Raw genomic sequence first — 25145 nt, forward strand, 5'->3', positions numbered from 1 at the left:
CAATTCTCCTCAATCTAAACCCTAGGATTTGGGGTTTCTCCCGAGAGGAGACAAGAGGCAGGAAAGGCAGGTAACCGAAATTGCCTCTTGTAAAGGGGCTCAGCGCAGAAAGGGATGAGATAATAGCGGCGGTGGGGATCCTTTCCCTTCTCTCGCTTTCTATCTCGGAAACAAGGGTTCGAGTGGCGGCCGCGGCGGGGCAGTCCACGCTCCGGGGTACGGGCGGGAGGAGACTCAACCAGCGAGAGGGGCCCGCAGGGGGACCCCGCCGGCGGCGGCCAGGAGAGCCCGGGTCCTCCCCGATCCCAGGATGCACTGCTCCCCGCCCCCTCCCCGCGCCGCGTTCCGCCTCCCCTCGGTCCCGGCCCCCTCCCGCCCAGCTCGGGGAGGCGGGGACGCGGCGGCGGCGGCGGCGGCGGCGCGTTCTCCAGTCGCGTCTTTCGCACTCACTGGGGAGCCCGGCAGTGGCGGCGCCTTTCGAGGCAGAGCCTCTCAGCTGCGAGCCCGCCGGCCAGCGAGTGCGAGGACGGACAGACTGACGGCGGGGCCGACGGACAGACGGAGGGACAGCGGCACCGCCAGGCGGCCAGAGACGCCTCGAGTTCCGCCATGAGCTGGGGCACGGAGCTGTGGGTGAGTGGAGGAGAGGGCGCCCCGTGTGGACCCCGGCCCCCGAAAAGCACGGGTTGGGCGGGCGCCGCGGACCCTGGACGGTGAGAGCGCGCGGCGCCGTCCTCGGCCCGGCGCTGGCAGAGGACGGAGGTCCCGCTCCTCTTTGTGTGCAGACTCCTCGTTCCTTCTCGGCCGGGGGTCGAGGGGCCGCTAGTCCGCACTCCCGCCTTTGCCGCCGCGGCGGGGCTCGGGCGGCGCCCGGGACGGCCTGGGGAGCAGCCCGCGGGCTCCCGCGTCTGCCGGGGTCGTCTCTCGTCCCTTCTCCTCCTCCGCCTTCACTTTCCCGACGCCTGGCTTCGCGCCAGGCAGCTCGTCTCTCCTTTTGTATCTCTCCGCCCGCAGGCGGGGGAGGGGGTCCATTGTCCCCGAGGGGCGCTGCTCGAGGGCCAGGAGGGGACCGGCCGCGGTCCCTAGCCCGGGCCAGGATCCGCGGGGCCAGGGCGTCGCCGGGCTGAGGCGGCGTGGGGAGCGGGGAGGCGCCGCCCAGAGCCCTCGCCCCAGGTACGGGAACCAGGGCGGCTTTGTTCGGAGCCCGGCCTCGGGCCAGCCAGGCCCAGCCCACACGCCCATTTCCCTCTCCCTGCCACTGTGCTTCGGGCGGGCACAGCTTCGATGGACTCCTGTTTGGCCACCCCCCGCTGCAGCCTTTGGCCGGTGGGTTGGTTTTGGGGGCTGAATTGATAAATTGAGTGATCGATGGGGAAGGTAATTTTGCTTAAAGGAGCGTACGGTTTCCCTGTTGCTTTACTTCCCCCTCCGTTCTTTATTCTCATTCGTCCTTTCTCCTTCGTTCTCTCCTTTTCTTTCCTCCCCGTCTTTCTTTGGCACCGGAGGCTCCAGACAATGCCCAGAGTCTGGCCAAGGTACGGGCGGAGGGTAATAGGTCGGAGAATTTGCTCCCGGCGCCGGCGCCGGCGCGGAAGGGTGGAGGTGTGGAGGGCAGTGATTTCTCAGGTGCGGCCGGGGGAAGTGGGGGCGTGGGGGCGCTGTCCCGAGAGCTTCCTGGCCTCAGCCACTCCCCTTTTTATTCCACCTGTGCCTGTTTTCTTGCCTTTTGTTCGCGAGGATCTTGTGAAATCACTGCAGAGAAAGGGGAGAAATAACTTTTGAGTATGTATGTGCCCGGCTATGGTGGGAGTGAAAGCCAATCGGTTAATTGAAAGACAAAATGTTTTCTTATTTTTCACGTCTACTCTTGGATTGGGAATCTTAGAACTGAGAGACTTTAGAGTCCATCTAAATGCTTAGCCAGCCAAGAATCTCTTGTGCAACATTCTGGACAAGTGCTTACCCAGTCTGTAAACACACCACCCAAGAGGAAATACCGTAGGAGCCCTTTCATTCCGTTTCTTAGATAGCATTAATTGTTCTTATATTGGGTAGGCTTGTACGGTACATGAATTATGTAAAGTTTAATCCTTTTACATTGGTTAGTTTCTCAGGCATTATTGGCCTTTTTTCCTTACACTTTGTGCATTCTGTAGTTGACTTTAGTGAGTTATCAATGAAAGGAAATGGGTATAGTTTTATTTTCAATGTTTTAAAATTTTTCATGCTTACTAGAGTGCATTCATCCATTTTTATAATTACAAAATAATTTAATGTTTGCCTACTTAAATGACTCGTGCTTCAAAGGAAACTAAAATGTAAGCAGAATACTTTAAAAAAGTAAACAGGAAAACGGTGGAGGCATGTTATTTAGATTTAACTCTTAAGATTTTTTAAAAATTCACCTTGTATCACACTAAAGAAAAAGTTTAAGGGAAAACAATATTTTAGTGAATAAAAGTGATTTTAAAAGCTTTTAAAAAAACTTACAGTATTGCATAAGGAAACTATTCCATTCCTCTACTGTCTCCTATAATTTGGTTATTTACTTTTAGCATTTAAATAGTTTTTCAGCAATCTGAAAAGATAAACTGTAGAAGAGATGGGAATTTTTGTCCTAACTAAAATTTGTTTTGTGTCCTTTGGAAATTCTGAAAAAATGTTTTTAATTTTTCTCTTAACATTTAAGACATCTCTATATTTTAAGATTTTTAGTTGTATGAGGATTTGAGGGAAACATTTATTAGCAACTAAGTAATGTAGAATGTAGTAATATTAACTTGATGTCTAAAACTTAGATAAGTAGAACTTGGTGCGGAGGACTATTGTTGGGACTGGAAGAAACCTTAGAAAAATTTGAGTGTACTTCCTGTTTTTACTGTTCTCAGTTTTGAAAAAGGATTTTACTTCCAATGGATCGTAATGTCATACAAACACCTGTGCTGTGCTCTTGCCGTCGAGGAATTTGAGGTTGGGAAATTCTCTTGAAATTTTGGATTTGGAATCCAGTTCTCCTGTTACTTCATATTTAGAATCACATTACTGTCCCGAAGAGTTAATTATTGAGAATACGTTGAGGAGAGTTAATTATTGAGAATACAGAAAAAATACGCCATATGCTCAAACCTAAGTCTGTTTTTTGTAACAGTCATTGGAGTTTTTATTGCTATTTTAATGCTTTTTAAGTCATGTTAAATTTGAGAAAGGAAGGAATTCAATAGGACAGCTCTAATACTGACTTTGGGACTTTTATAATGATATGCTAAGTGGATTGTGTCAGACTGGTTGTGTAGCTGTTAGGAGATATGAACTGACTAGTAATGAATTTGAGCTGTGCTTACAGGGATTTCTAGTGTTCCAAATGAGTAAATAAATTAGTGAATACATATTACAGTCACAGTTTTGCATTGTGTTCTGGGTAATACCAAAGAAAGAGATGATACTGTCTTCACTTCTTCAGGATGCAAGGTAGCATCTTAGGCATTGCTTATTGTGTTCATTTCTTTATTACATAGTAAGAATGGTTGGATCAGTTAGAGAGCCAAATATGAATTAATAATTTCACAAAGCACGGATTTCGAAATTATTAGCTTTTTTTTTTTTTAACTGATAGAGAAATTAGAGATTGGAGAAGACCTATGTTTAGCAATAGGTTTTACTTATTAAGAAATAGGTTTTTAGTTTTTTTATTAGCTGGTTAAAGTTAGAAAAAAAATCTGTGTATGGGTTGTGACTGTATGTATAGATATAAAAAAAAATATGGCTGAGCACCTCACATACATATGATTTAATGAAAAATATACTATTCAAGGGAAATGCTGGACAAGTCTGGTAGTTAGAAGATGGATACAGATACCTAATTTATAGGTGCATATAAATCTTTTTTATGCTTTAATTTCCTGGCCTATATAATCTTTGGCTCTTAGTTTAAGAATGCGTAATTTAAAGGCCATTGTTATTTTTATATTATTTATTTTATTATTATTTTTGAGACAATCTCTTTGTCGCCCAGCCTGGAGTGCAGTGGCATGATCTTGGCTCACTGCAACCTCAGCCTCCCAGGTTCAAGCGATTCTCCCACCTCAGCCTTCCGAGTAGCCAGGATTACAGGCACGCACCACCATGCCGACTAATTTTTGTATTTCTAGTAGAAACAGGTTTCACCTTGTTGGCCAGGCTGGTCTCAAACTCCTGAGCTCAGGTGATTTGCCCACCTCGGCCTCCCAAAGTGCTGGGATTTGTAATCCACTATGTAAGCCACTATGCCTGGCCTTCATCATATTATTAACTAGATGCATTTGACAAAGCTTATATCTTTTTGGAAGAAACTGAAAAATGTGGGTTGAGTGATAGATTAGGTGGATAATTTATGTATTACCCCCAGTCTTAATCCATTAATGCTTCATTATCTTGCTTTGTAGCAGTTTATATACCACTTAAATTTACATTGTAAGTGACTAGATTGTCCTTGAGTATAGAGAGGCTGGATTCGTCTTTGTTTTCACTGACCAAAACAATACTTGTAGGTGATCATGCATGTTTTGCCCAATTGAATTCATAGTTGATTGCATTACCCAGAGTATTGATTACTAATTAGTAAGTGTATTTTTAGGGTTCTGAAGGCCTTTGTAGGTGATGATAGGCCAGGTGATCTCATAACAGCCCAAAAAAGTCTAAAGCTAAAACTGAAATGAGAGTGAAGTTTTACTACTTGAGTTAAACATTTTTATCAAGTAAAATGGTAAAAGAATGGGGAACAAATTACCTACAGGTAACTTCTGGTGAATTTACTTGAATGATAGCTTGGTAATGTGACTGACTAAATAATTGGTGAAATCTTAGGCCCCATTAATAGATTTATCTGGAACAAAGGAATTGGGTCTCATTATAGTCTACTGGTTAGACCATATCTGTAATATATATGTATACTTTTAGAGATGGGATCTTGCTATGCTCTCAGGCCAGTCTTGAACTCCTGCTTTCCAGCAATTGTCATGACTTAAGCTTCCAAGAAGCTGGGACTGTCTATAATATTATTGTCTTTAATTTTACTTCACACTGTTTAGAGGGTACTTGTCTAGAGGAGGTTGACAAAGAAAATTCATTATTAATGTAAACTGAATTGCTTCTCCAAAAGCAAATGAAAGGCCATGAAACTGCTATAGGAATTCAGTTTTATTTTAAAAATACAATGATTGTTTTTTGTCTGTTATATGGGAAGCACTGTTATGTTTGGTGAGATTTGGTTTATGAAGGCTTGTGATATTGGCCCTGCCCTGACAAAAGATAAGTTGACTTGAGGTGATACAACTTTACGAACTCCAAAATACTTCCCTACATTGATACCACTACCCAGAATGCCCTCTGTTGACCAGTTCCTATCAACCCATGCCTCCACACTACACATTCTGGATATTATCTTTCTTTTTTTTTTTTTTTTTTTTTTTTTTTTTTTTTTATTGCATTTTAGGTTTTGGGGTACATGTGAAAAACATGCAAGGTTGTTGCTTAGGTGCATACGTGGCAGTGTGATTTGCTGCCTTCCTCCCCTTCACCCATATCTGGCATTTCTCCCCATGCTATCCCTCCCCAATTCCCCACCCCCCCGCTGTCCCCCCCACTCCCCCACAACAGACCCCCATGTATAGTGCTCCCCTCCCTGTGTCCATGTGTTCTCCTTGTTCAACACCCGCCTATGAGTGAGAACATGTGGTGTTTGATTTTGTGTTCTTGTGTCAGTTTGCTGAGAATGATGGTTTCCAGGTTCATCCATGTCCCTACAAAGGACGCGAACTCCTCGTTTTTAATGGCTGCATAATATTCCATGGTGTATATGTGCCACATTTTTCCTGTCCAGTCTATCATCGATGGGCATTTGGGTTGGTTCCAGGTCTTTGCTATTGTAAACTGTGCTGCAATGAACATTCGTGTGCATGTGTCCTTATAGTAGAACGATTTATAATCCTTTGGATATATGCCCAGTAATGGGATTGCTGGGTCAAATGGAATTTCTATTTCTAGGTCCTTGAGGAATCGCCACACTGTTTTCCACAATGGTTGAACTAATTTACACTCCCACCAACAGTGTAAAAGTGTTCCTATTTCTCCACATCCTCTCCAGCATCTGTTGTCTCCAGATTTTTTAATGATTGCCATTCTAACTGGTGTGAGATGGTATCTCAATGTAGTTTTGATTTGCATTTCTCTAATGGCCAGTGATGATGAGCATTTTTTCATATGCTTGTTGGCCTCATGTATGTCTTCTTTTGTAAAGTATCTGTTCATGTCCTTCGCCCACTTTTGAATGGGCTTGTTTGTTTTTTTCTTGTAAATCTTTTTTAGCTCGTTGTAAATTCTGGATATCAGCCCTTTGTCAGATGGGTAGGCTGCAAAAATTTTTTCCCATTCTGTTGGTTGCCGATTCACTCTATTGACTGTTTCTTTTGCTGTGCAGAAGCTGTGGAGTTTGATTAGGTCCCATTTGTCTATTTTGGCTTTTGTTGCCAATGCTTTTGGTGTTTTGGTCATGAAGTCCTTGCCTACGCCTATGTCCTGAATGGTTTTGCCTAGGTTTCCTTCTAGTGTTTTTATGGTGTTAGGTCTTATGTTTAAGTCTTTAATCCATCTGGAGTCAATTTTAGTGTAAGGTGTCAGGAAGGGGTCCATTTTCTGCTTTCTGCATATGGCTAGCCAGTTTTCCCAACACCACTTATTGAACAGGGAATCCTTTCCCCATTGCTTGTTTTTATCAGGTTTGTCAAAGATCAGGTGGTTGTAGATATGTTGTGTTGCCTCCGATGCCTCTGTTCTGTTCCATTGGTCTATATCTCTGTTTTGGTACCAGTACCATGCTGTTTTGATTACTGTAGCCTTGTAGTAGAGTTTGATGTCTGGTAGTGTGATGCCTCCTGCTTTGTTCTTTTTGCTTAGAATTGACTTGGCTATGCGGGCTCTCTTTTGGTTCCATATGAAGTTTAAGGTGGTTTTTTCCAGTTCTGTGAAGAAGGTCATTGGTAGCTTGATGGGGATAGCATTGAATCTGTATATTACTTTGGGCAGTATGGCCATTTTCACGATATTAATTCTTCCTAACCATGAACATGGAATGTTTCTCCATCTGTTTGTGTCCTCTCTTATTTCGTTGAGCAGTGATTTGTAGTTCTCCTTGAAGAGGTCCTTTACATTCCTTGTTAGTTGTATTCCTAGGTATTTTATTCTCTTTGTAGCGATTGTGAATGGCAGTTCGTTCTTGATTTGGCTCTCTTTAAGTCTGTTATTGGTGTATAGGAACGCTTGTGATTTTTGCACATTGATTTTGTATCCTGAGACTTTGCTGAAGTTGCTTATCAGTTTCAGGAGCTTTTGGGCTGAGGTGATAGGGTCTTCTAGATATACAATCATGTCGTCTGCAAATAGAGACAATTTGACTTCCTCCTTTCCTAATTGAATACCCTTTATTTCTTTTTCTTGCCTGATTGCTCTGGCTAGAACTTCCAGTACTATATTGAATAGGAGTGGTGAGAGAGGGCATCCTTGTCTAGTGCCAGATTTCAAAGGGAATGCTTCCAGTTTTTGCCCGTTCAGTATGATATTGGCTGTCGGTTTGTCGTAAATAGCTTTTATCATGTTGAGATACGTTCCATCGATACCTAGTTTATTGAGGGTTTTTAGCATAAAGGGCTGTTGAATTTTGTCGAAGGCCTTCTCTGCATCAATTGAGATAATCATGTGGTTTTTGTCTTTGGTTCTGTTTATGTGGTGAATTACATTTATAGACTTGCGTATATTGAACCAGCCTTGCATCCCCGGGATGAATCCTACTTGATCATGGTGGATAAGCTTTTTGATGTGCTGTTGTAATCGGCTTGCCATTATTTTATTGAAGATTTTTGCATCTATGTTCATCATGGATATTGGCCTGTAGTTTTCTTTTCTTGTTGAGTCTCTGCCAGGTTTTGGTATTAGGATGATGTTGGTCTCATAAAATGATTTGGGAAGGATTCCCTCTTTTTGGATTATTTGGAATAGTTTCAGTAGGAATGGTATCAGTTCCTCTTTGTATGTCTGGTAGAATTCGGCTGTGAACTCATCTGGGCCTGGGCTTTTTTTGGGTGGTAGGCTCTTAATTGCTGCCTCGACTTCAGACCTTGTTATTGGTCTATTCAGGGTTTCGACTTCTTCCTGGTTTAGGCTTGGCAGGAGGCAGCTGTCCAGGAATTTATCCATTTCCTCCAGGTTTTCTAATTTATGTGCATAGAGTTGTTTGTAATAATCTCTGATGATGGTTTGAATTTCTGTGGAATCTGTGGTGATATCGCCTTTGTCATTTTTTATTGCATCTATTTGGTTATTCTCTCTTTTCTTTTTTATTAGTCTGGCTAGTGGTCTGTCTATTTTGTTGATCTTCTCAAAAAACCAGCTCCTGGATTTATTGATTTTTTGAAGGGTTTTTCGTGTCTCTATCTCCTTCAGTTCTGCTTTGATCTTAGTTATTTCTTGTCTTCTGCTAGGTTTTGAGTTTTTTTGATCTTGCTCCTCTAGCTCTTTCAATTTTGACGATAGGGTGTCAATTTTAGATCTCTCCTTTCTTCTCATGTGGGCACTTATTGCTATATATTTTCCTCTAGAGACTGCTTTAAATGTGTCCCAGAGATTCTGGTATGTGGTGTCTTCATTCTCGTTGGTTTCGAAGAACGTCTTTATTTCTGCCTTCATTTCATTGTTTATCCAGTCAACATTCAGGAGAAAGTTGTTCATTTTCCATGAGGCTGTGCGGTTCTGGGTTGGTTTCTGAATTCTGAGTTCTAACTTGATTGCACTGTGGTCTGAGAGACTGTTTGTTATGGTTTCCGTTCTTTTGCATTTGCTGAGGAGTGATTTACTTCCAATTATGTGGTCAATTTTAGAGTAGGTGTGATGTGGTGCTGAGAAGAATGTATATTCTGTGGATTTGGGGTGGAGAGTTCTGTAAATGTCTATTAGGTTTGCTTGTTCCAGGTCTGAGTTCAAGTCCTGGATATCCTTGTTAATTTTCTGTCTCGTTGATCTGTCTAATATTGACAGTGGTGTGTTGAAGTCTCCCACTATTATTGTGTGGGAGTCTAAGTCTCTTTGTAAGTCTTTAAGAACTTGCCTTATGTATCTGGGTGCTCCTGTATTAGGTGCATATATATTTAGGATCGTTAGCTCTTCTTGCTGCATTGATCCTTTTACCATTATGTAATGTCCTTCTTTGTCTCTTTTGATCTTTGTTGCTTTAAAGTCTATTTTATCAGAGATGAGAATTGCAACTCCTGCTTTTTTTTGCTCTCCATTTGCTTGGTAAATCTTCCTCCATCCCTTTATTTTGAGCCTTTGTGTATCCTTGCATGCGAGATGGGTTTCCTGGATACAGCACACTGATGGGTTTTGGCTTTTTATCCAATTCGCCAGTCTGTGTCTTTTGATTGGGGCATTTAGTCCGTTTACATTTAGGGTTAATATTGTTATGTGTGAATTCAATCCTGTCATTTTGGTGCTAGGTGGCTGTTTTGCCCTTTGGTTGATGCAGATTTTTCATTGTGTTGATGCTCTTTACCTTTTCGTGCGTTTTTGGAGTGGCTGGTACTGGTTGTTCTTTTCTATGTGTAGTGCCTCCTTCAGGAGCTCTTGTAGAGCTGGTCTGGTGGTGATGAACTCTCTGAGTTCTTGCTTGTTCACAAAGGATTTTATTTTTCCTTCACTTATGAAGCTTAGTTTGGCTGGATACGAAATTCTGGGTTGAAAGTTCTTTTCCTTAAGGATGTTGAATATCGGCCCCCACTCTCTTCTGGCCTGTAGGGTTTCTGCTGAGAGATCTGCAGTGAGTCTGATGGGCTTCCCTTTGTGGGTAACCCGACCTTTCTCTCTGGCTGCCCTTAGTATTTTCTCCTTCATTTCAACCCTGGTGAATCTGATGATTATGTGTCTTGGGGTTGCTCTTCTAGAGGAGTATCTTTGTGGTGTTCTCTGTATTTCCTGGACTTGAATCTCGGCCTGCCTTGTTAGGTTGGGGAAGTTTTCCTGGATAATATCCTGAAGAGTATTTTCCAGCTTGGATGCATTCTCTTCGTCACATTCAGGTACACCTATCAAACGTAGATTAGGTCTTTTCACATAGTCCCATATTTCTTGTTGACTTTGTTCATTCCTTTTTACCCTGTTTTCTCTAATCTTGCCTTCTCGTTTTATTTCATTGAGTTGATCTTCGACCTCTGATATCCTTTCTTCTGCTTGGTCAATTCGGCTGTTGAAACTTGTGCATGCTTCACGAAGTTCTCGTGTTGTGTTTTTCAGCTCCATCAATTCGCTCATATTCCTCTCTAAGTTGTCCATTCTTGTTAGCATTTCGTCAAGTCTTTTTTCAAGGTTCTTAGTTTCTTTGCATTGGGTTAGAACATGTTCTTTTAGCTCACGGAAGTTTCTTATTATCCACTTTCTGAAAGCTGATTCTGTCATTTCATCACACTCATTCTCCGTCCAGTCTTGTTCCCTTGCTGGTGGGGAGTTGTGATCCCTTGTAGGAGGAGAAGTGTTCTGGTTTTGGGTGTTTTCATCCTTTTTGCGCTGGTTTCTTCCCATCTTTGTGGATTTTTCCACCTGCTGACTTTGTAGTTGTTGTCTTTCTGATTTTGGTAATTTTAAGTCTGCTGTGGCAGAACTCATAAACCCCCTGCTCTTCCCCCGAGGTGTTCTGTCCCAGGGAGTTACTGTTTTCTGATGTTCCCCTGTGCGGTTGCTGTTTTCCCTGCCCACAAGGTGGCAGCCTAGTCACACTCAGGTTGCAGAGGCTTCGCTAAGCTGCTGTGGGCTCCACCCAGCTTCCGTGTGAACTTCTGGGTGTAGTTAGAACTGCTTCCGCTATGTTGGCCCGCCCCTGTAGTGACGGAGTCTCTGTAGTGGCGGATTGCCTTGGTACAGAACAGCAGGGTGCCTATGGAGAACGCCCCTCCTCCACAGAGCTGGACCGTCCCGGTTTCAGTTGTGTTTCAGGTCTTCTTGCTGGGTAAGAGGGGACACCGTCTCATCCGATCTGCCTCCGGAGCCGCTGCGTTGGCTAAAGCCGCGGCTCTGAGATTCGTGGCGCTGGCCTGGCTCCCCGTTTCAGCTCCCCTTGCTGGCTTATAGGGGACTCAGACTCTCTCACTTTATACAGTGAGCTGTTGCCTCAGGGTGCCGGCCCAGCGGCTGCGCCGTTCAAGCCAGCGGCGCCAGCGGCGCTGGCGACCCGTGTGGCTTCTCTGCGTGTGAATCTCCTGTTCTGTGGGCAGTAAAAATCAGTCTGGAAATACGGCGTCCACTCACCCTCTGTGCTTTCTCTCGGAGCTGCATTCCCGAGTTCCTCCTAAGCGGCCATCTTGGATCCTCCCACCCTGGATATTATCTTTCTTATGGGACTACCACCTTATATTATAGTTATTTCTTGTGCATTCAAAGCTTAGGGAAATGGTCATGGTATAAATACTTATTTATATCTTCCCTTTTGTTGGTAGAAATTGTTGTGTTCAACATTGTATTACAGATGTTATTGCTATTAAGGAGGATGAGTGTGAGTTATCAAGGCATCTGTTTGTCACCATTCCATAATGACTATAATAAGTTGGAAGCTGGAGAGCTGCCTCTAATCAGTATCTCCTTTACATTGCCACTCATACTGCAATTACTTCCATTTGCTTTCCTTGGTTTTTCTTAAAATATTTGTCTTTTTCCTTCCCTCACCCTATAAAATATGATTTTGGCTGGAAACTTCAAAAAAACCTATTCTACCAACTTTTTCTGTCAGTTTGTAGACAAAGTATAGCAAGAGAATAGTGATGGCTTTTAATTATCAAATACCTTCTGTGTATATCAACAAGTGGTGTCTTATTTAGTAATCTTTCATCTTTAAACATTTTCACTGCAATAGCAAAAAAATTCTGTCTTGGGGACTATATAGAATAGGAAAAACTGGTAGGAAAGGTTATGTAAAGGTTTTTGTTTTATAGAATGTAAAAGCTGTTCGATATTTCAGTTCAGGCCATGTCTAACACAAAACATGTAAACAGGACTGATGTTTGTTCATTCAACAGATGTTTATTTCATGCCTATTACAGCTTAGGCACTAAGCTAGGCTTCGTGGGACATACTAAAAGAATCAATTAGATATCAGCATGAGCCTCAAAGCAACCCTAAAATAAGTAGAAAGTAATAAATGGACCTTAGGGCTGCGAAAAATGACTTTTCACTCTAGATATCACAGGAAAATCTTTAGGAAGGCTGTGTCTTTTGACCTAGGTTTTGGAATAAGAAGGGTTATGCAGGTGGGGGTTCCTGAGAAGTTCCTAGAAGGCAGATACTGTATCTTATTCATTGCTTATTCATTGTCTGATTCATTGCTGTATCCTGCCTGGCTTAGAGCCTGCCATTATTAGGGTCTTTAATAAATGTTTGCTGGACTACCCTGAGTATAGTATTAGGTTTGACTTGAATTTGAGTGTAGAATGCCTGAAAAGAAGTGATGAAGGGTAGATTGGAATGAGGGAAGCAGAGATTGGTTTGGCTGAATGCTTGATTCATGAACTCTGTGTGTGTGTGTGTGTGTGTGTGTGTGTGTGTGTGTGTGTGTGTAATGCATTTTGTATATAATCAATCCACTTTTCAGACCATTTAAAAATTCACAGAAGGAAATCTTAGTTTGTTAGTAGAAGGGATTACCTCTTCCTTCTCACTACTTTGGTGGCAGGAGGGGGTACCCCTGGGTTTTAAAGGATGAAAGTGTATTGATTTTATCACCCTTGCAAGAATATTTGAAGGATGTTAGTTCCTTTAATAACATGTTATTGATTTGAAATCAGTTTTATTTTTAATTATATTACTACAGCTCATTTATACTGTTTTTTCTTTCCCTTTTATCTGTGACTTTATACTGTAGGCTCTTCATATCAGTGATTTCCACATATGTGGATTCAACCAACCATGGACTGGAAATATTAATTCAAACAATTATACAGCAATAAAAATAACACAAATCTAAAAACAATACAGCATAACTTTTACACAGATCATTTACATTTTATTAGGTATTGTAAATAATCTAGAAATGACTTAAAGTATATGGGAGGATGCATATACCGTGCTGTTTTATTTTTATTTTATTTTTAGAGATAGGTTCTTGCTCTGTCACCCAGGCTGGAGTGCAGTGGCATGATCATAGCTCAGCCTTAAACTCCTGGGCTCAAGTGATCCCCCCATATCAGCCTCTCAAGTAGCTAGGACTCCAGGCATGTGCCACCATACCCCGCTAATTTCTTTTATTTTTTTGTAGAGACAAAGTCTTGCTGTATTGCTCACTCTGGTCATGAACTCCTGGCCTCAAGTGATTTTCCTTCGTTAGCCTCCCAAAGTGCTGGAATTACTTACAGGCCTGAGCCACCATGCCTGGCCCTGTGCCCACAGGCCATATTATAAGGGACTTGAGCATCCATGGCAAATACCAATGCTGGTGGACAACTATATTTTTACTTCCACATCAGTTTAGATATCAGTGCTTTTTCTGGAAGTGAGAGGGTGTTCATTGGGGAAATGCAGTTAGTTTTGGTCCCTATACTTTTGCTTTAATTCCTAGTTTCATGAGCTGATTTATGTACTGAGTTTCCTAATAGCAAAATATTTTAGGATATTTGAAATATCACCTTCCAATTGATGACAATGATAAATGCTTTAAAACTGCAAATTGTGCTTTAAAAATATTAAAAATAATCTAAATAATTTTAATATTGTCACATGTGCCTTTTAGCATTTTTTTTTTTTCTTAGAATAAGTCGTATTCTATGATTGGTTTTACAGAATTTTCACTGAATAGTTCTTTGAAACCTCTTTTATACTATAGGGGGTTGCTGTCAGGCATTGTAAGGTGTTATCTACCTGGGCATGGTGGTACTCCCCTCTAGTCCCAACTCTTTGGGAGCTTGAGGAGGGAAGATAGCTTGAGCCCAGGAATTTGAGTCCAGCCTGGGCAATATAATGAGATGCTGTCTCCAAGGAAAAAAAAAAGTCTGACTGCTTTTTGTAATGGGGGAGTCAAGATTTATAATCTATATGGAGCCCAAGAAAAAAAAGTCTATAATAACAAGGATAAAAGTTTTTGTAAAGTGTCTATATTGAATCCAGATTATTCATGTTTGGCAATTAGGGGAATTTTTTCCCTTAAGTTCTTGATGGAAAACTAATCAGCAGATTTTACAAATATCTCATGAAAGTTGGGAAATACTAGTATTTGTATACTTGTTATAGTTTGAAAAGAATAAATGTGTGAAGTGAGATTTTTCTGTTTTTAGCACACCTTAATTTTGTTGTTTTAGGGGGTAAAGGGTCTGTTTTGTTTTTGCCGTTCCCATGCCGTGTACCCAATCTATAGAAAAGGAGCCAGGTGCAGCGGCTCATGCCTGTAACTCCAGCACTCTGGGAGGCCAAGGTGGGCAGATCTCTTGAGCCCAGAAAGACCAGCCAGGCATGGTGGTGCACACCTGTAGTCCCAGCTACTCAGGAGGCTGAGGCAAAAGGATCACCTGAGCCCAGGAGTCAAGGCTGCAACGAGCTGTGATCTGCCACTGCACTTCAGCCTGGGTGATAGAGTGAGACCCTGCCCTCCGCCCCCACCCCCACACACAAAAGTGGTTGCTTATGGGGGAGTATTTACTGGGGATGGCAAGCCTTTGAATCCCTCTACTGATTCAATAAATATTTGAGTGTTTAATGTATGCCAATTCCTTTCCCCTCCCTCCCTCCCTCCCTCTCACTTCTTTCTTTTCTTTCTTGACAGGGTCTCACCCCAATAGCCCAGGCTGGAGTGCAGTGGCACCATTACAGCTTACTATAGCTTTGACCTACCTGACTCAGGTGATCCTGCCTCCTCAGCCTCTTAAGTAGCAGGACTACAGGTGCTTGCCACCACACCCAACAAATTTTTCTATTTTTTGTAGAGATAGCGTGCAGCCATATTGCCGAGGCTGGTCTTAATCTCCTGGGCTCAAATGACCTGCCTACCTCAGCCACCCAAAGCGCTGGGGATTGCAAGTGTGAGCCGTTGCGTCTAACCTCCAACCACTATTCTGAATTGTAGCACCACTGATTACTTTTTTAGGTTTTAAAGTTTCATTTAAATGATACCATATGATAAGTACTTTTTTCCATCTTCTTCCATTTAACATTTGTTTTCTTCCATTTTTCATCTTCTTCCTTAATATCTGAGAATCATCCTTCCATGGTTAGTTGCAATATTCCATTTTATGTATAGAATTTGTATTTTCTTCTGCCATTTGCTTGGGGTCATTACTGGTCTGTAATGTACATCTTAAACCGGGTTTAAGGCGTACAGTTCCCTTGTGTGGTTGTTGGATTTTGATTTTTCTCTCCCTGTATCTCTTGCTGGCTTAAAAAAACAGTTTCAGGATTGGCAGACATCTTCAGGGCAAGAGTAGCTTATGTGCTCTTTTACCTTTCTGGATTCTCCTTTTTACTTCGTATATATTGACTTGTCTTCTTTAATGATTTAAAATTTTTGAAATATATTTTATCCAGATTTTTTATTCAGTTAAATAGTGATAGTTCACCCAGATAACTTAGTCCACCTTTACTAGAAACAGGAATTTCTTATATTAAGTTTTAAATTTTTGCTATTTTAATTTCTCAGAGCCTTATTTTTTTGGTTTTGTTTTCTTTCTTTTTTTTTAATAACAGAAGTTAAATTTATTTATTTATTTTATTGCATTTTAGGTTTTGGAGTACATGTGAAAAACATGCAAGATTGTTGCCTAGGTGCATACGTGGCAGTGCAATTTGCTGCCTTCCTCCCCTTCACCTATATGTGGCATTTCTCCCCATGCTATCTCTCCCCAACTCCCCACCCCCTGCTGTCCCCCCGACTCCCCCCAACAGACCCCAGTGTGTAGTGCTCCCCTCCCTGTGTCCATGTGTTCCCATTGTTCAGCACCCGCCTATGAGTGAGAACATGTGGTGTTTGATTTTGTGTTCTTGTGTCAGTTTGCTGAGAATGATGGTTTCCAGGTTCATCCATGTCCCTACAAAGGACGCGAACTCATCGTTTTTGATGGCTGCATAATATTCCATGGTGTATATGTCCCACATTTTCCTTGTCTAGTCAATCATCGATGGGCATTTGGGTTGGTTCCAGGTCTTTGCTATTGTAAACTGTGCTGCAATGAACATTCGTGTGCATGTGTCCTTATAGTAGAACGATTTATAATCCTTTGGATATATATACCCAGTAATGGGATTGCTTGGTCAAATGGAATTTCTATTTCTAGGTCCTTGAGGAATCGCCACACTGTCTTCCACAATGGTTGAACTGATTTACACTCCCATCAACAGTGTAAAAGTGTTCCTATGTCTCCACATCCTCTCCAGCATCTGTTGTCTCCAGATTTTTTAATGATCGCCATTCTAACTGGTGTGAGATGGTATCTCAATGTAGTTTTGATTTGCATTTCTCTAATGACCAGTGATGATGAGCATTTTTTCATATGCTTGTTGGCCTCATGAATGGCTTCTTTTGTAAAGTGTCCGTTCATATCCTTCACCCATTTTTGAATGGGCTTGTTTGTTTTTTTCTTGTAAATCTGTTTTAGTTCATTGTAAATTCTGGATATCAGCCCTTTGTCAGATGGGTAGGCTGCAAAAATTTTTTCCCATTCTGTTGGTTGCCGATTCACTCTATTGACTGTTTCTTTCGCTGTGCAGAAGTTGTGGAGTTTGATTAGGTTCCATTTGTCTATTTTGGCTTCTGTTGCCAATGCTTTTGGTGTTTTGGTCATGAAGTCCTTGCCTACGCCTATGTCCTGAATGGTTTTGCCTAGGTTTTCTTCTAGGGTTTTTGTGGTGTTAGGTCTTATGTTTAAGTCTTTAATTCATCTGGAGTTAATTTTAGTGTAAGGTGTCAGGAAGGGGTCCAGTTTCTGCTTTCTGCACATGGCTAGCCAGTTTTCCCAACACCACTTATTAAACAGGGAATCCTTTCCCCATCGCTTGTTTTTATCAGGTTTGTCAAAGATCGGATGGTTGTAGATATGTTGTGTCGCCTCCGACGCCTCTGTTGTGTTCCATTGGTCTATATCTCTGTTTTGGTACCAGTACCATGCTGTTTTGATTACTGTAGCCTTATAGTATACTTTGATGTCCGGTAGTGTGATGCCTCCTGCTTTTTTTCTTTTTGCTTAGAATTGACTTGGCTATGTGGGCTCTCTTTTGGTTCCATATGAAGTTTAAGGTGGTTTTTTCCAGTTCTGTGAAGAAGGTCATTGGTAGCTTGATGGGGATAGCGTTGAATCTGTAAATTACTTTGGGCAGTATGGCCATTTTCACGATATTGATTCTTCCTAACCCTGAACGTGGAATGTTTCTCCATCTGTTTGTGTCCTCTCTTATTTCGTTGAGCAGTGGTTTGTAGTTCTCCTTGAAGAGGTCCTTTACGTTCCTTGTTAGTTGTATTCCTAGGTATTTTATTCTCTTTGTAGCAATTGTGAATGGCAGTTCGTTCTTGATTTGGCTCTCTTTACGTCTGTTATTGGTGTATAGGAATGCTTCTGATTTTTGCACATTGATTTTTTATCCTGAGACTTTGCTGAAGTTGCTTATCAGTTTCAGGAGATTTTGGGCTGAGACGATGGGGTCTTCTAGATATACAATCATGTCATCTGCAAATAGAGACAATTTGACTTCCTGCTTTCCTAATTGAATACCCTTTATTTCTTTTTCTTGCCTGACTGCTCTGGCTAGAACTTCCAATACTATGTTGAATAGGAGTGGTGAGAGAGGGCGTCCTTGTCTAGTGCTAGATTTCAAAGGGAATGCTTCCAGTTTTTGCCCATTCAGTATGATATTGGCTGTTGGCTTGTCGTAAAAAGCTTTTATTATTTTGAGATACGTTCCGTCGATACCTAGTTTATTGAGGGTTTTTAGCATAAAGGGCTGTTGAATTTTGTCAAAGGCCTTCTCTGCATCAATTGAGATAATCATGTGGTTTTTGTCTTTGGTTCTGTTTATGTGGTGAATTATGTTTATGGACTTGCGTATGTTGAACCAGCCTTGCATCCCCTGGATGAATCCTACTTGATCATGGTGGATAAGCTTTTTGATGTGCTGTGGCAATCGGCTTGCCAGTATTTTATTGAAGATTTTTGCATCTATGTTCATCATGGATATTGGCCTGTAGTTTTCTTTTCTTGTTGAGTCTCTGCCGAGTTTTGGTATCAAGATGATGTTGGTCTCATAAAATGATTTGGGAAGGATTCCCTCTTTTTGGATTATTTGGAATAGTTTCAGAAGGAATGGTACCAGTTCATGTTTGTATGTCTGGTAGAATTCGACTGTGAACCCATCTGGACCTGGCCTTTTTTTGGGTGGTAGGCTCTTAATTGCTGCCTTGACTTCGGACCTTGTTATTGGTCTATTCAGGGTTTCGACTTCTTCCTGGTTTAGTCTTGGGAGGAGGCAACTGTCCAGGAATTTATCCATTTCTTCCAGGTTTTCTAGTTTATGTGCATAGAGTTGTTTGTAATAATCTCTGATGATGGTTTGAATTTCTGTGGAATCTGTGGTGATATCCCCTTTATCATTTTTTATTGCATCTATTTGGTTATTCTCTCTTTTCTTTTTTATTAATCTGGCTAGTGGTCTGCCTATTTTGTTGATCTTTTCAAAAAACCAGCTCCTGGATTTATTGATTTTTTGAAGGGTGTTTCGTGTCTCTATCTCCTTCAATTCTGCTCTGATCTTAGTTATTTCTTGTCTTCTGCTAGGTTTTGAGTTTTTTTGATCTTGCTCCTCTAGCTCTTTCAATTTTGATGATAGGGTGTCAATTTTAGATCTCTCCTTTTTTCTCATGTGAGCACTTATTGCTATATATTTTCCTCTAGAGACTGCTCTAAATGTGTCCCAGAGATTCTGGTATGTGGTGTCTTCGTTCTCGTTGGTTTCGAAGAACATCTTTATTTCTGCCTTCATTTCAGTGTTTATCCAGTCAACATTCAGGAGAAAGCTGTTCAGTTTCCATGAAGCTGTGCGGTTCTGGGTTGGTTTCTGAATTCTGAGTTCTAACTTGATTGCACTGTGGTCTGAGAGACTGTTTGTTATGGTTTCCGTCCTTTTGCATTTGCTGAGGAGGGATTTACTTCCAATTATGTGGTCAATTTTAGAGTAGGTGTGATGTGGTGCTGAGAAGAATGTATATTCTGTGGATTTGGGGTGGAGGGTTCTGTAAATGTCTATTAGGTTTGCTTGGTCCAGGTCTGAGTTCAAGTCCTGGATATCCTTGTTAATTTTCTGTCTCGTTGATCTGTCTAATATTGGCAATGGTGTGTTGAAGTCTCCCACTATTATTGTGTGGGAGTCTAAGTCTCTTTGTAAGTCTTTAAGAACTTGCCTTGTGTATCTGGGTGCTCCTGTATTAGGTGCATATCTATTTAGTATGGTTAGCTCTTCTTGTTGCATTGATCCTTTTACCATTACGTAATGTCCTTCTTTGTCTCTTTTGATCTTTGCTGCTTTAAAGTCTATTTTATCAGAGATGAGAATTTCAACTCCTGCTTTTTTTTGCTCTTCATTTGCTTGGTAAATCTTCCTCCATCCCTTTATTTTGAGCCTTTGTGTATCCTTGCATGTGAGGTGGGTTTCCTGGATACAGCACACTGATGGGTTTTGTCTTTTTATCCAATTTGCCAGTCTGTGTCTTTTGATTGGGGCATTTAGTCCATTTACGTTTAGGGTTAATATTGTTTTGTGTGGTTTTAATCCTGCCATTTTGATGCTAGCCGGCTGTTTTGCCCATTGGTCGATGCAGATTCTTCATTGTGTTGATGCTCTTTACCATTTTGTGTGTTTTTGGAGTGGCTGGTCCTGGTTGTTCTTTTCTATGTGTAGTGCCTCTTACAGGCGCTCTTGTAAAGCTGGTCTGGTGGTGATGAAATCTCTGAGTACTTGCTTGTTCACAAAGGATTTTATTTTTCCTTCACTTATGAAGCTTAGTTTGGCTGGATATGAAATTCTGGTTTGAAAGTTCTTTTCTTTAAGGATGTTGAATATCGGCCCCCACTCTCTTCTGGCTTGTAGGGTTTCTGCTGAGAGATCTGCTGTGAATCTGATGGGCTTCCCTTTGTGGGTAACCCGACGTTTCTCTTGGGCTGCCCTTAGCATTTTCTCCTTCATTTCAACCCTGATGAATCTGATGATTATGTGTCTTGGGGTTGCTCTTCTAGAGGAATATCTTTGTGGTGTTCTCTGTATTTGCTGGACTTGAATATTGGCCTGCCTTGCTAGGTTGGGGTAGTTTTCCTGGACAATATCCTGAAGAGTATTTTCCAGCTTGGATGCATCCTCTTCATCACATTCAGGTACACCTATCAAACGTAGATTAGGTCTTTTCACATAGTCCCATATTTCTTGTTGACTTTGTTCATTCCTTTTTATTCTGTTTTCTCTAATCTTGCCTTCTAGTAGCATTTCATTGAGTTGATCTTCGACCTCTGATATCCTTTCTTCTGCTTGGTCAATTCGGCTGTTGAAACTTGTGCATGCTTCACGAAGTTCTCGTGTTGTGTATTTCAACTCCATCAATTCACTCATATTCCTCTCTAAGTTGTCCATTCTCGTTAGCATTTCGTCCAGTCTTTTTTCAAGGTTCTTAGTTTCTTTGCATTGGGTTAGAACATGTTCTTTTAGCTCACGGAAGTTTCTTATTATCCACTTTCTGAAGGCTGATTCTGTCATTTCATCACACTCATTCTCCATCCAGTCTTGTTCCCTTGTTGGTGAGGAGTTGTGATCCCTTGTAGGAGGAGTGGTGTTCTGGTTTCGGGTGTTTTCTTCCTTTTTGTGCTGGTTTCTTCCCAACTTTGTGGATTTATCCTGCTGTCGACTTTGTAGTTGTTGACTTTCTGATTTTGGTAAGTTTAAGTCTGCAGCAGCAGAACTCATAAACCCCTTTTTTCTTTTCCCCAGATGTTCTGTCCCAGTAAGTTAGGGCTTTATGAGTGTCCGCTGTGCTGCTGCCGTTTTCCCTGTCCACAAGGAGGCAGCGTAGTCACTCTCAGCCTGCAGAGGGTTCGCTGAGCTGCTGTGGGCTCTGCCCAGGTGCCATGTGAACTTCCCTGCAGTTCTGTTTATATGGGTGTAGTTAGAACTGCTTTCGCTATGTTGGCCCGCCTCCGTAGTGATGGACTCTCTCTGTAATGGCGGGTTGCCTTGGCGACGGCATGTTGCCTCGGCAACTGCAGGCTGCCTCCATACTGGCGGACGTCCCTCTTCCACAGAGCTGGACCGTCCCGGGTTCAGTTGTGCTTGCCGTGAAAGTCTCAACCCAGAGCGTTTCCAATTGCTGTTTTTTTGTTTTTGTTTTTGTTTTTGTGGAGGTGGGACCAGCCGAGCCTGGTCACCTGGCTCCCTCCCTCAGAGCCTTTTTTTTTTTAGTTGAACGATCGGCTCTCTACCAGGTGACCTGGTCACCTGTTGAATAGGCGCCAGGATCTGTGTGATTTTCCGTGTGGCGAGCTACTGCGCCGGCTGAAACCGCCGCTCTCAGATTTGTGGCACTTTTTTTTCTGGGAATCTCCTGGCCTGGCTCCCTGCTTCAGCTCCCCTTGCTGGCTAAGAGGGGACACAGTCTCATTTGCTCTGCACCGGGAGCTGCTGCACCGGCTGAAACCGTGGCTCTGAGATTCATGGCGCTTTTTTGCCTGGGAATCTCCTGGCCTAGCTCCCCGTTTCAGCTCCCCTTGCTGGCTAAGAGGGGACACAGTCTCGTTTACTCTTCACTGTGAACCAGCCGCGCCGGCCAAAACAGCCACGCTGGCTACCTGTGGGGCTCCTCCGCCTGGGAATCTCGTGGTCTGTGGGCAGTAAAAATCCGTCTGGAAATGCGGCGTCCACTCACCCTCTGTGCTTTCACTCGGACTTGCAATCCTGAGCTCCTCCTAACCGGCCATCTTGGATCTCTCTCCTGGATCAATCTTAGTGAGACAGGTGCAGTCTGCTTTGCAGCAACTCCACTAATCTGGGATTATATCTAAGCAAAATGGATCCACGCTGGTCCTTTCGAGAAGGTGTCCCAGGGAAAGATCTAAGTAGTAATCACCTGAAGGGACTCGAGCACCACTCATGAATGTCCTGGCCGCGTCCCGCAGTCCAGCCCTCTGGCTACTTCCGTCCGTTGGTCCCACGAGCCTCGGAGGGGTGACGAAAAGGAATGTCCCCGCGGCCGGGACCATCTCTCAGCGAGGTGACAGGAAGGACTCGAGAGAGGAGCCGAGGCGGCGGCGGCTGCTTGCGCCGCAATGCCGCCGAAGCCCCGGGGCCGCCGGTGTCCACGAGGCCGTGTCCTCGCGATTGCGGCGCCTGGATCACAGCGCTTGCCTCTGGAACGGAGGCTGAGTGCCAGGACGCGGCGGGCTCGGGTGGCGAGGCTGGGCTTCGGTCTTTTTTTTTGTTTTACCTTTTTTTTTTTTTTTTTCCTAGACGGAGTCTACCCCTGTTGCCCAGGCTAGAGTGCAGTGGCGCGATCTTGCTCACAGCAACCTCCGCCTCCCAGATTCAAGCAATTCTCCTGCCTCAGCCTCCCGAGTAGCTGGGACTACAGGCGTGTGCCACCATGCCCAGCTAATTTCAGTATCATTTTTTTTTGAGATGGAATCTCACTCTGTTGCCCAAGCTGGAGTGTAATGGTGCGATCTTGGTTCACTGCAACCTCTGCCTCCTGGGTTCAAGTGATTCTCCTGCCTCAGCCTCCTGAGTAGCTGGAATTGCAGGTGTGTGCCACTACACCTGGCTAATGTTTTGTATTTTTAGTAGAGACAGGGTTTCACCATGTTGGTCAGGCTGTTTTCAAACTCCTGACCTTGTCATTCACCCACCTCAGCCTCCCAAAGTGCTGGGATCACAGGTGTGAGCCAGCACACCTGGCCTAATTTTTGTATCTTTAGTAGAGATGGGGTTTCACCATATTGCCAGGCTAGTCTTAAACCTCCTGACCTCAAGTGATTCGCCTGCCTTGGCCTCCCAAGGTGCTGGGACTGCAGGCGTGAGCCACCACACCTGGCCAAAAGTAGGGTCTTAAAGAGATATTTGAAAAAATGGAAGCAACCCACTTGTTCATCAGCAGATAAATGGCTAAACAAAATCTGGTATACAGTGAATAGTATTCAGCTTTAAAAAGGAAATTCTGACACATTCTATAAAACATTGAGGACATCATGCTGAGTGAAACAGGCACATCAGAAAAGGACAAATACTGTACAATTCCATTCACATGAGGTACCTATAGTAGTCAAAATTGGAAAGAAGGAAGTAAAATGATGGTTGCCAGGGAATAGGGGTAGGAAGGAATGGGGTTATCATTTAATGGGTTTAGAGTTTCAGTTTTGCAAGTTCTGGAGATGGGTGGTGGTGGTGGTTGTACAACAGTATGAATGTATTGTGATACCACTGACCTGTACACTTAAAAGTAGAGCCAAGTGTGGTGGCATATGCATGTTGTCTTAGCTAATTGGGAGGCTGAGGTGGGAGGGTCATTTGCAGCCAGGAGTTTGAGGCTATAGTTTGCCATGATTGTGGCTGTGAATAGCCACTACGTTTCACCCTGGACAACATAGCAAGACCCCAACTCTTTAAAAAAAAAAAAAAAAAAAAAAAAAGCTAGGCTTGGTGGTGTGTGCAATAGTCCCACCTACTCTTGAGGGTGAGGTGAGAGGATCCCTTGAGTTCAGGAGTTCAAAAGTCCAGCATGGGCAACAGAGTGAGACCTTGTCTCTCTAAAAAAAAGTTAAGATTGTAAATTTTACATTATGTGTATTTTGCCACAATAAAAAAATTGCTACTCGCCTCCCCCCAATTCCTCTGTGCTTTGCCTAGTCACCCCCTCTTCCCATACAACCACTGATATTTTTACTGTGACTTTTCATCACCTCAGAAGGAAAGCTTGTGCCCATTAGGAATCAGTCCCTTCCTCTCCCCTTCCTCGAACCCCAGCCTTAATGACTAATCTTTCTGTCTCAATAGATTTACCTATTCTAGACATTTCATATAAATGGAATTACAGATCTGTGGTCATTGCTGACTGGAATGTTTCAGTTAGCATAATGTTTTCAAGGCTCATACATATTGTGACATATACATTACTTTTTTTTTTTTAACTGAATAATATTCCCTTATATACATATACCACATATTATTCATCCATTCATCTGTTGATTGACATTTAGGTGTTTTCTATTTTTGGTATGAAAAATGCTACTGTGTGCTGTGAACATTAATGGACAAGTTTTTCTTTCTTCTTTTTTGGAGACAGAGTCTCTCTTTGTCATCCATGCTGGAATGCAGTGGTGCAGTCTTGCTCACTGCAGCCTTGACTTCCTGGGTTCAAGTGATCCTCCCACCTCAGCCTACTATGTAGCTGGTACCACAGACATGGGCCACCACACCTAATTTTTATATTTTTGGTAGAGATGGGATTTTGCCATGTTGCCCAGGCTGATCTCAAATTCCTGGGCTCAAGCAGTCTGCCTCTAAAAGTGCTAGGATTACAGATGTGAGCCACCGCCTCTGGCCCAATGGACAAGTTTTTGTGTGGATATGTTTTTCTTTCTCTTGGGTGTATACTCAACAGTAGAATTGTTGAGTCATGTGGTAAGTCTATTTTTAACCGTTTTAGGAACTCCCAGACTACTTTGCATTTTACGTTTCCACCAGCAATGTGTGAGAGTCCTGATTTCTCTACATCCTTGCCAATGGTTGATATTATCTGAATTTTTGGTTATAGCCATCATAGTTAGATATAAAGTATCTCATTGTAGTGTTGATATACATTTACTTGATGACAGATAATGTTGAGCATCTTTTCTTATACTTCCTGTTCCTTTGTATATCTTTACTGAAGAAATGTCTGCTTACCTCAGTTAACTTTTAAGTATGAATGTTCACCTTCAATTTCTGTGGTAGTATGTACTAGCAAACTATAAATAAAAACTAATATTGATGGCAGTGGTACTGTATTAAGGAAAAATTGCCAGGCAGCAACTCAGGAGGCTGAGGCAGGAGGATTGCTTGAGGCCAGGAGTTTGAGGTCAACTTGGGCAACATAGCAG

At 42.7% G+C, this 25145-nt stretch overlaps 1 protein-coding gene across 3 annotated transcripts in view; it reads left to right on the plus strand.

The window, feature by feature from the left end:
* Positions 1–514: 514 nt before the first annotated feature.
* Positions 515–25145, plus strand: part of FNBP1L (formin binding protein 1 like) — a 102872-nt gene continuing 78241 nt past the window's right edge. For all 3 annotated transcript variants that reach the window (XM_012439677.2, XM_012439678.2, XM_012439680.2), the window contains exon 1: positions 515–633. In XM_012439677.2, coding sequence (XP_012295100.1) covers positions 610–633 — 24 coding nt within the window. In that variant the 5' untranslated portion in view covers positions 515–609. The remainder of the gene's footprint in view (positions 634–25145) is intronic.

The sequence above is a fragment of the Aotus nancymaae genome, unplaced genomic scaffold (assembly GCF_030222135.1).
Source record: "Aotus nancymaae isolate 86718 unplaced genomic scaffold, 86718_ANA_hifiasm-v0.15.2.pri h1tg000122l, whole genome shotgun sequence".
Lineage (NCBI taxonomy): Eukaryota > Metazoa > Chordata > Mammalia > Primates > Aotidae > Aotus > Aotus nancymaae.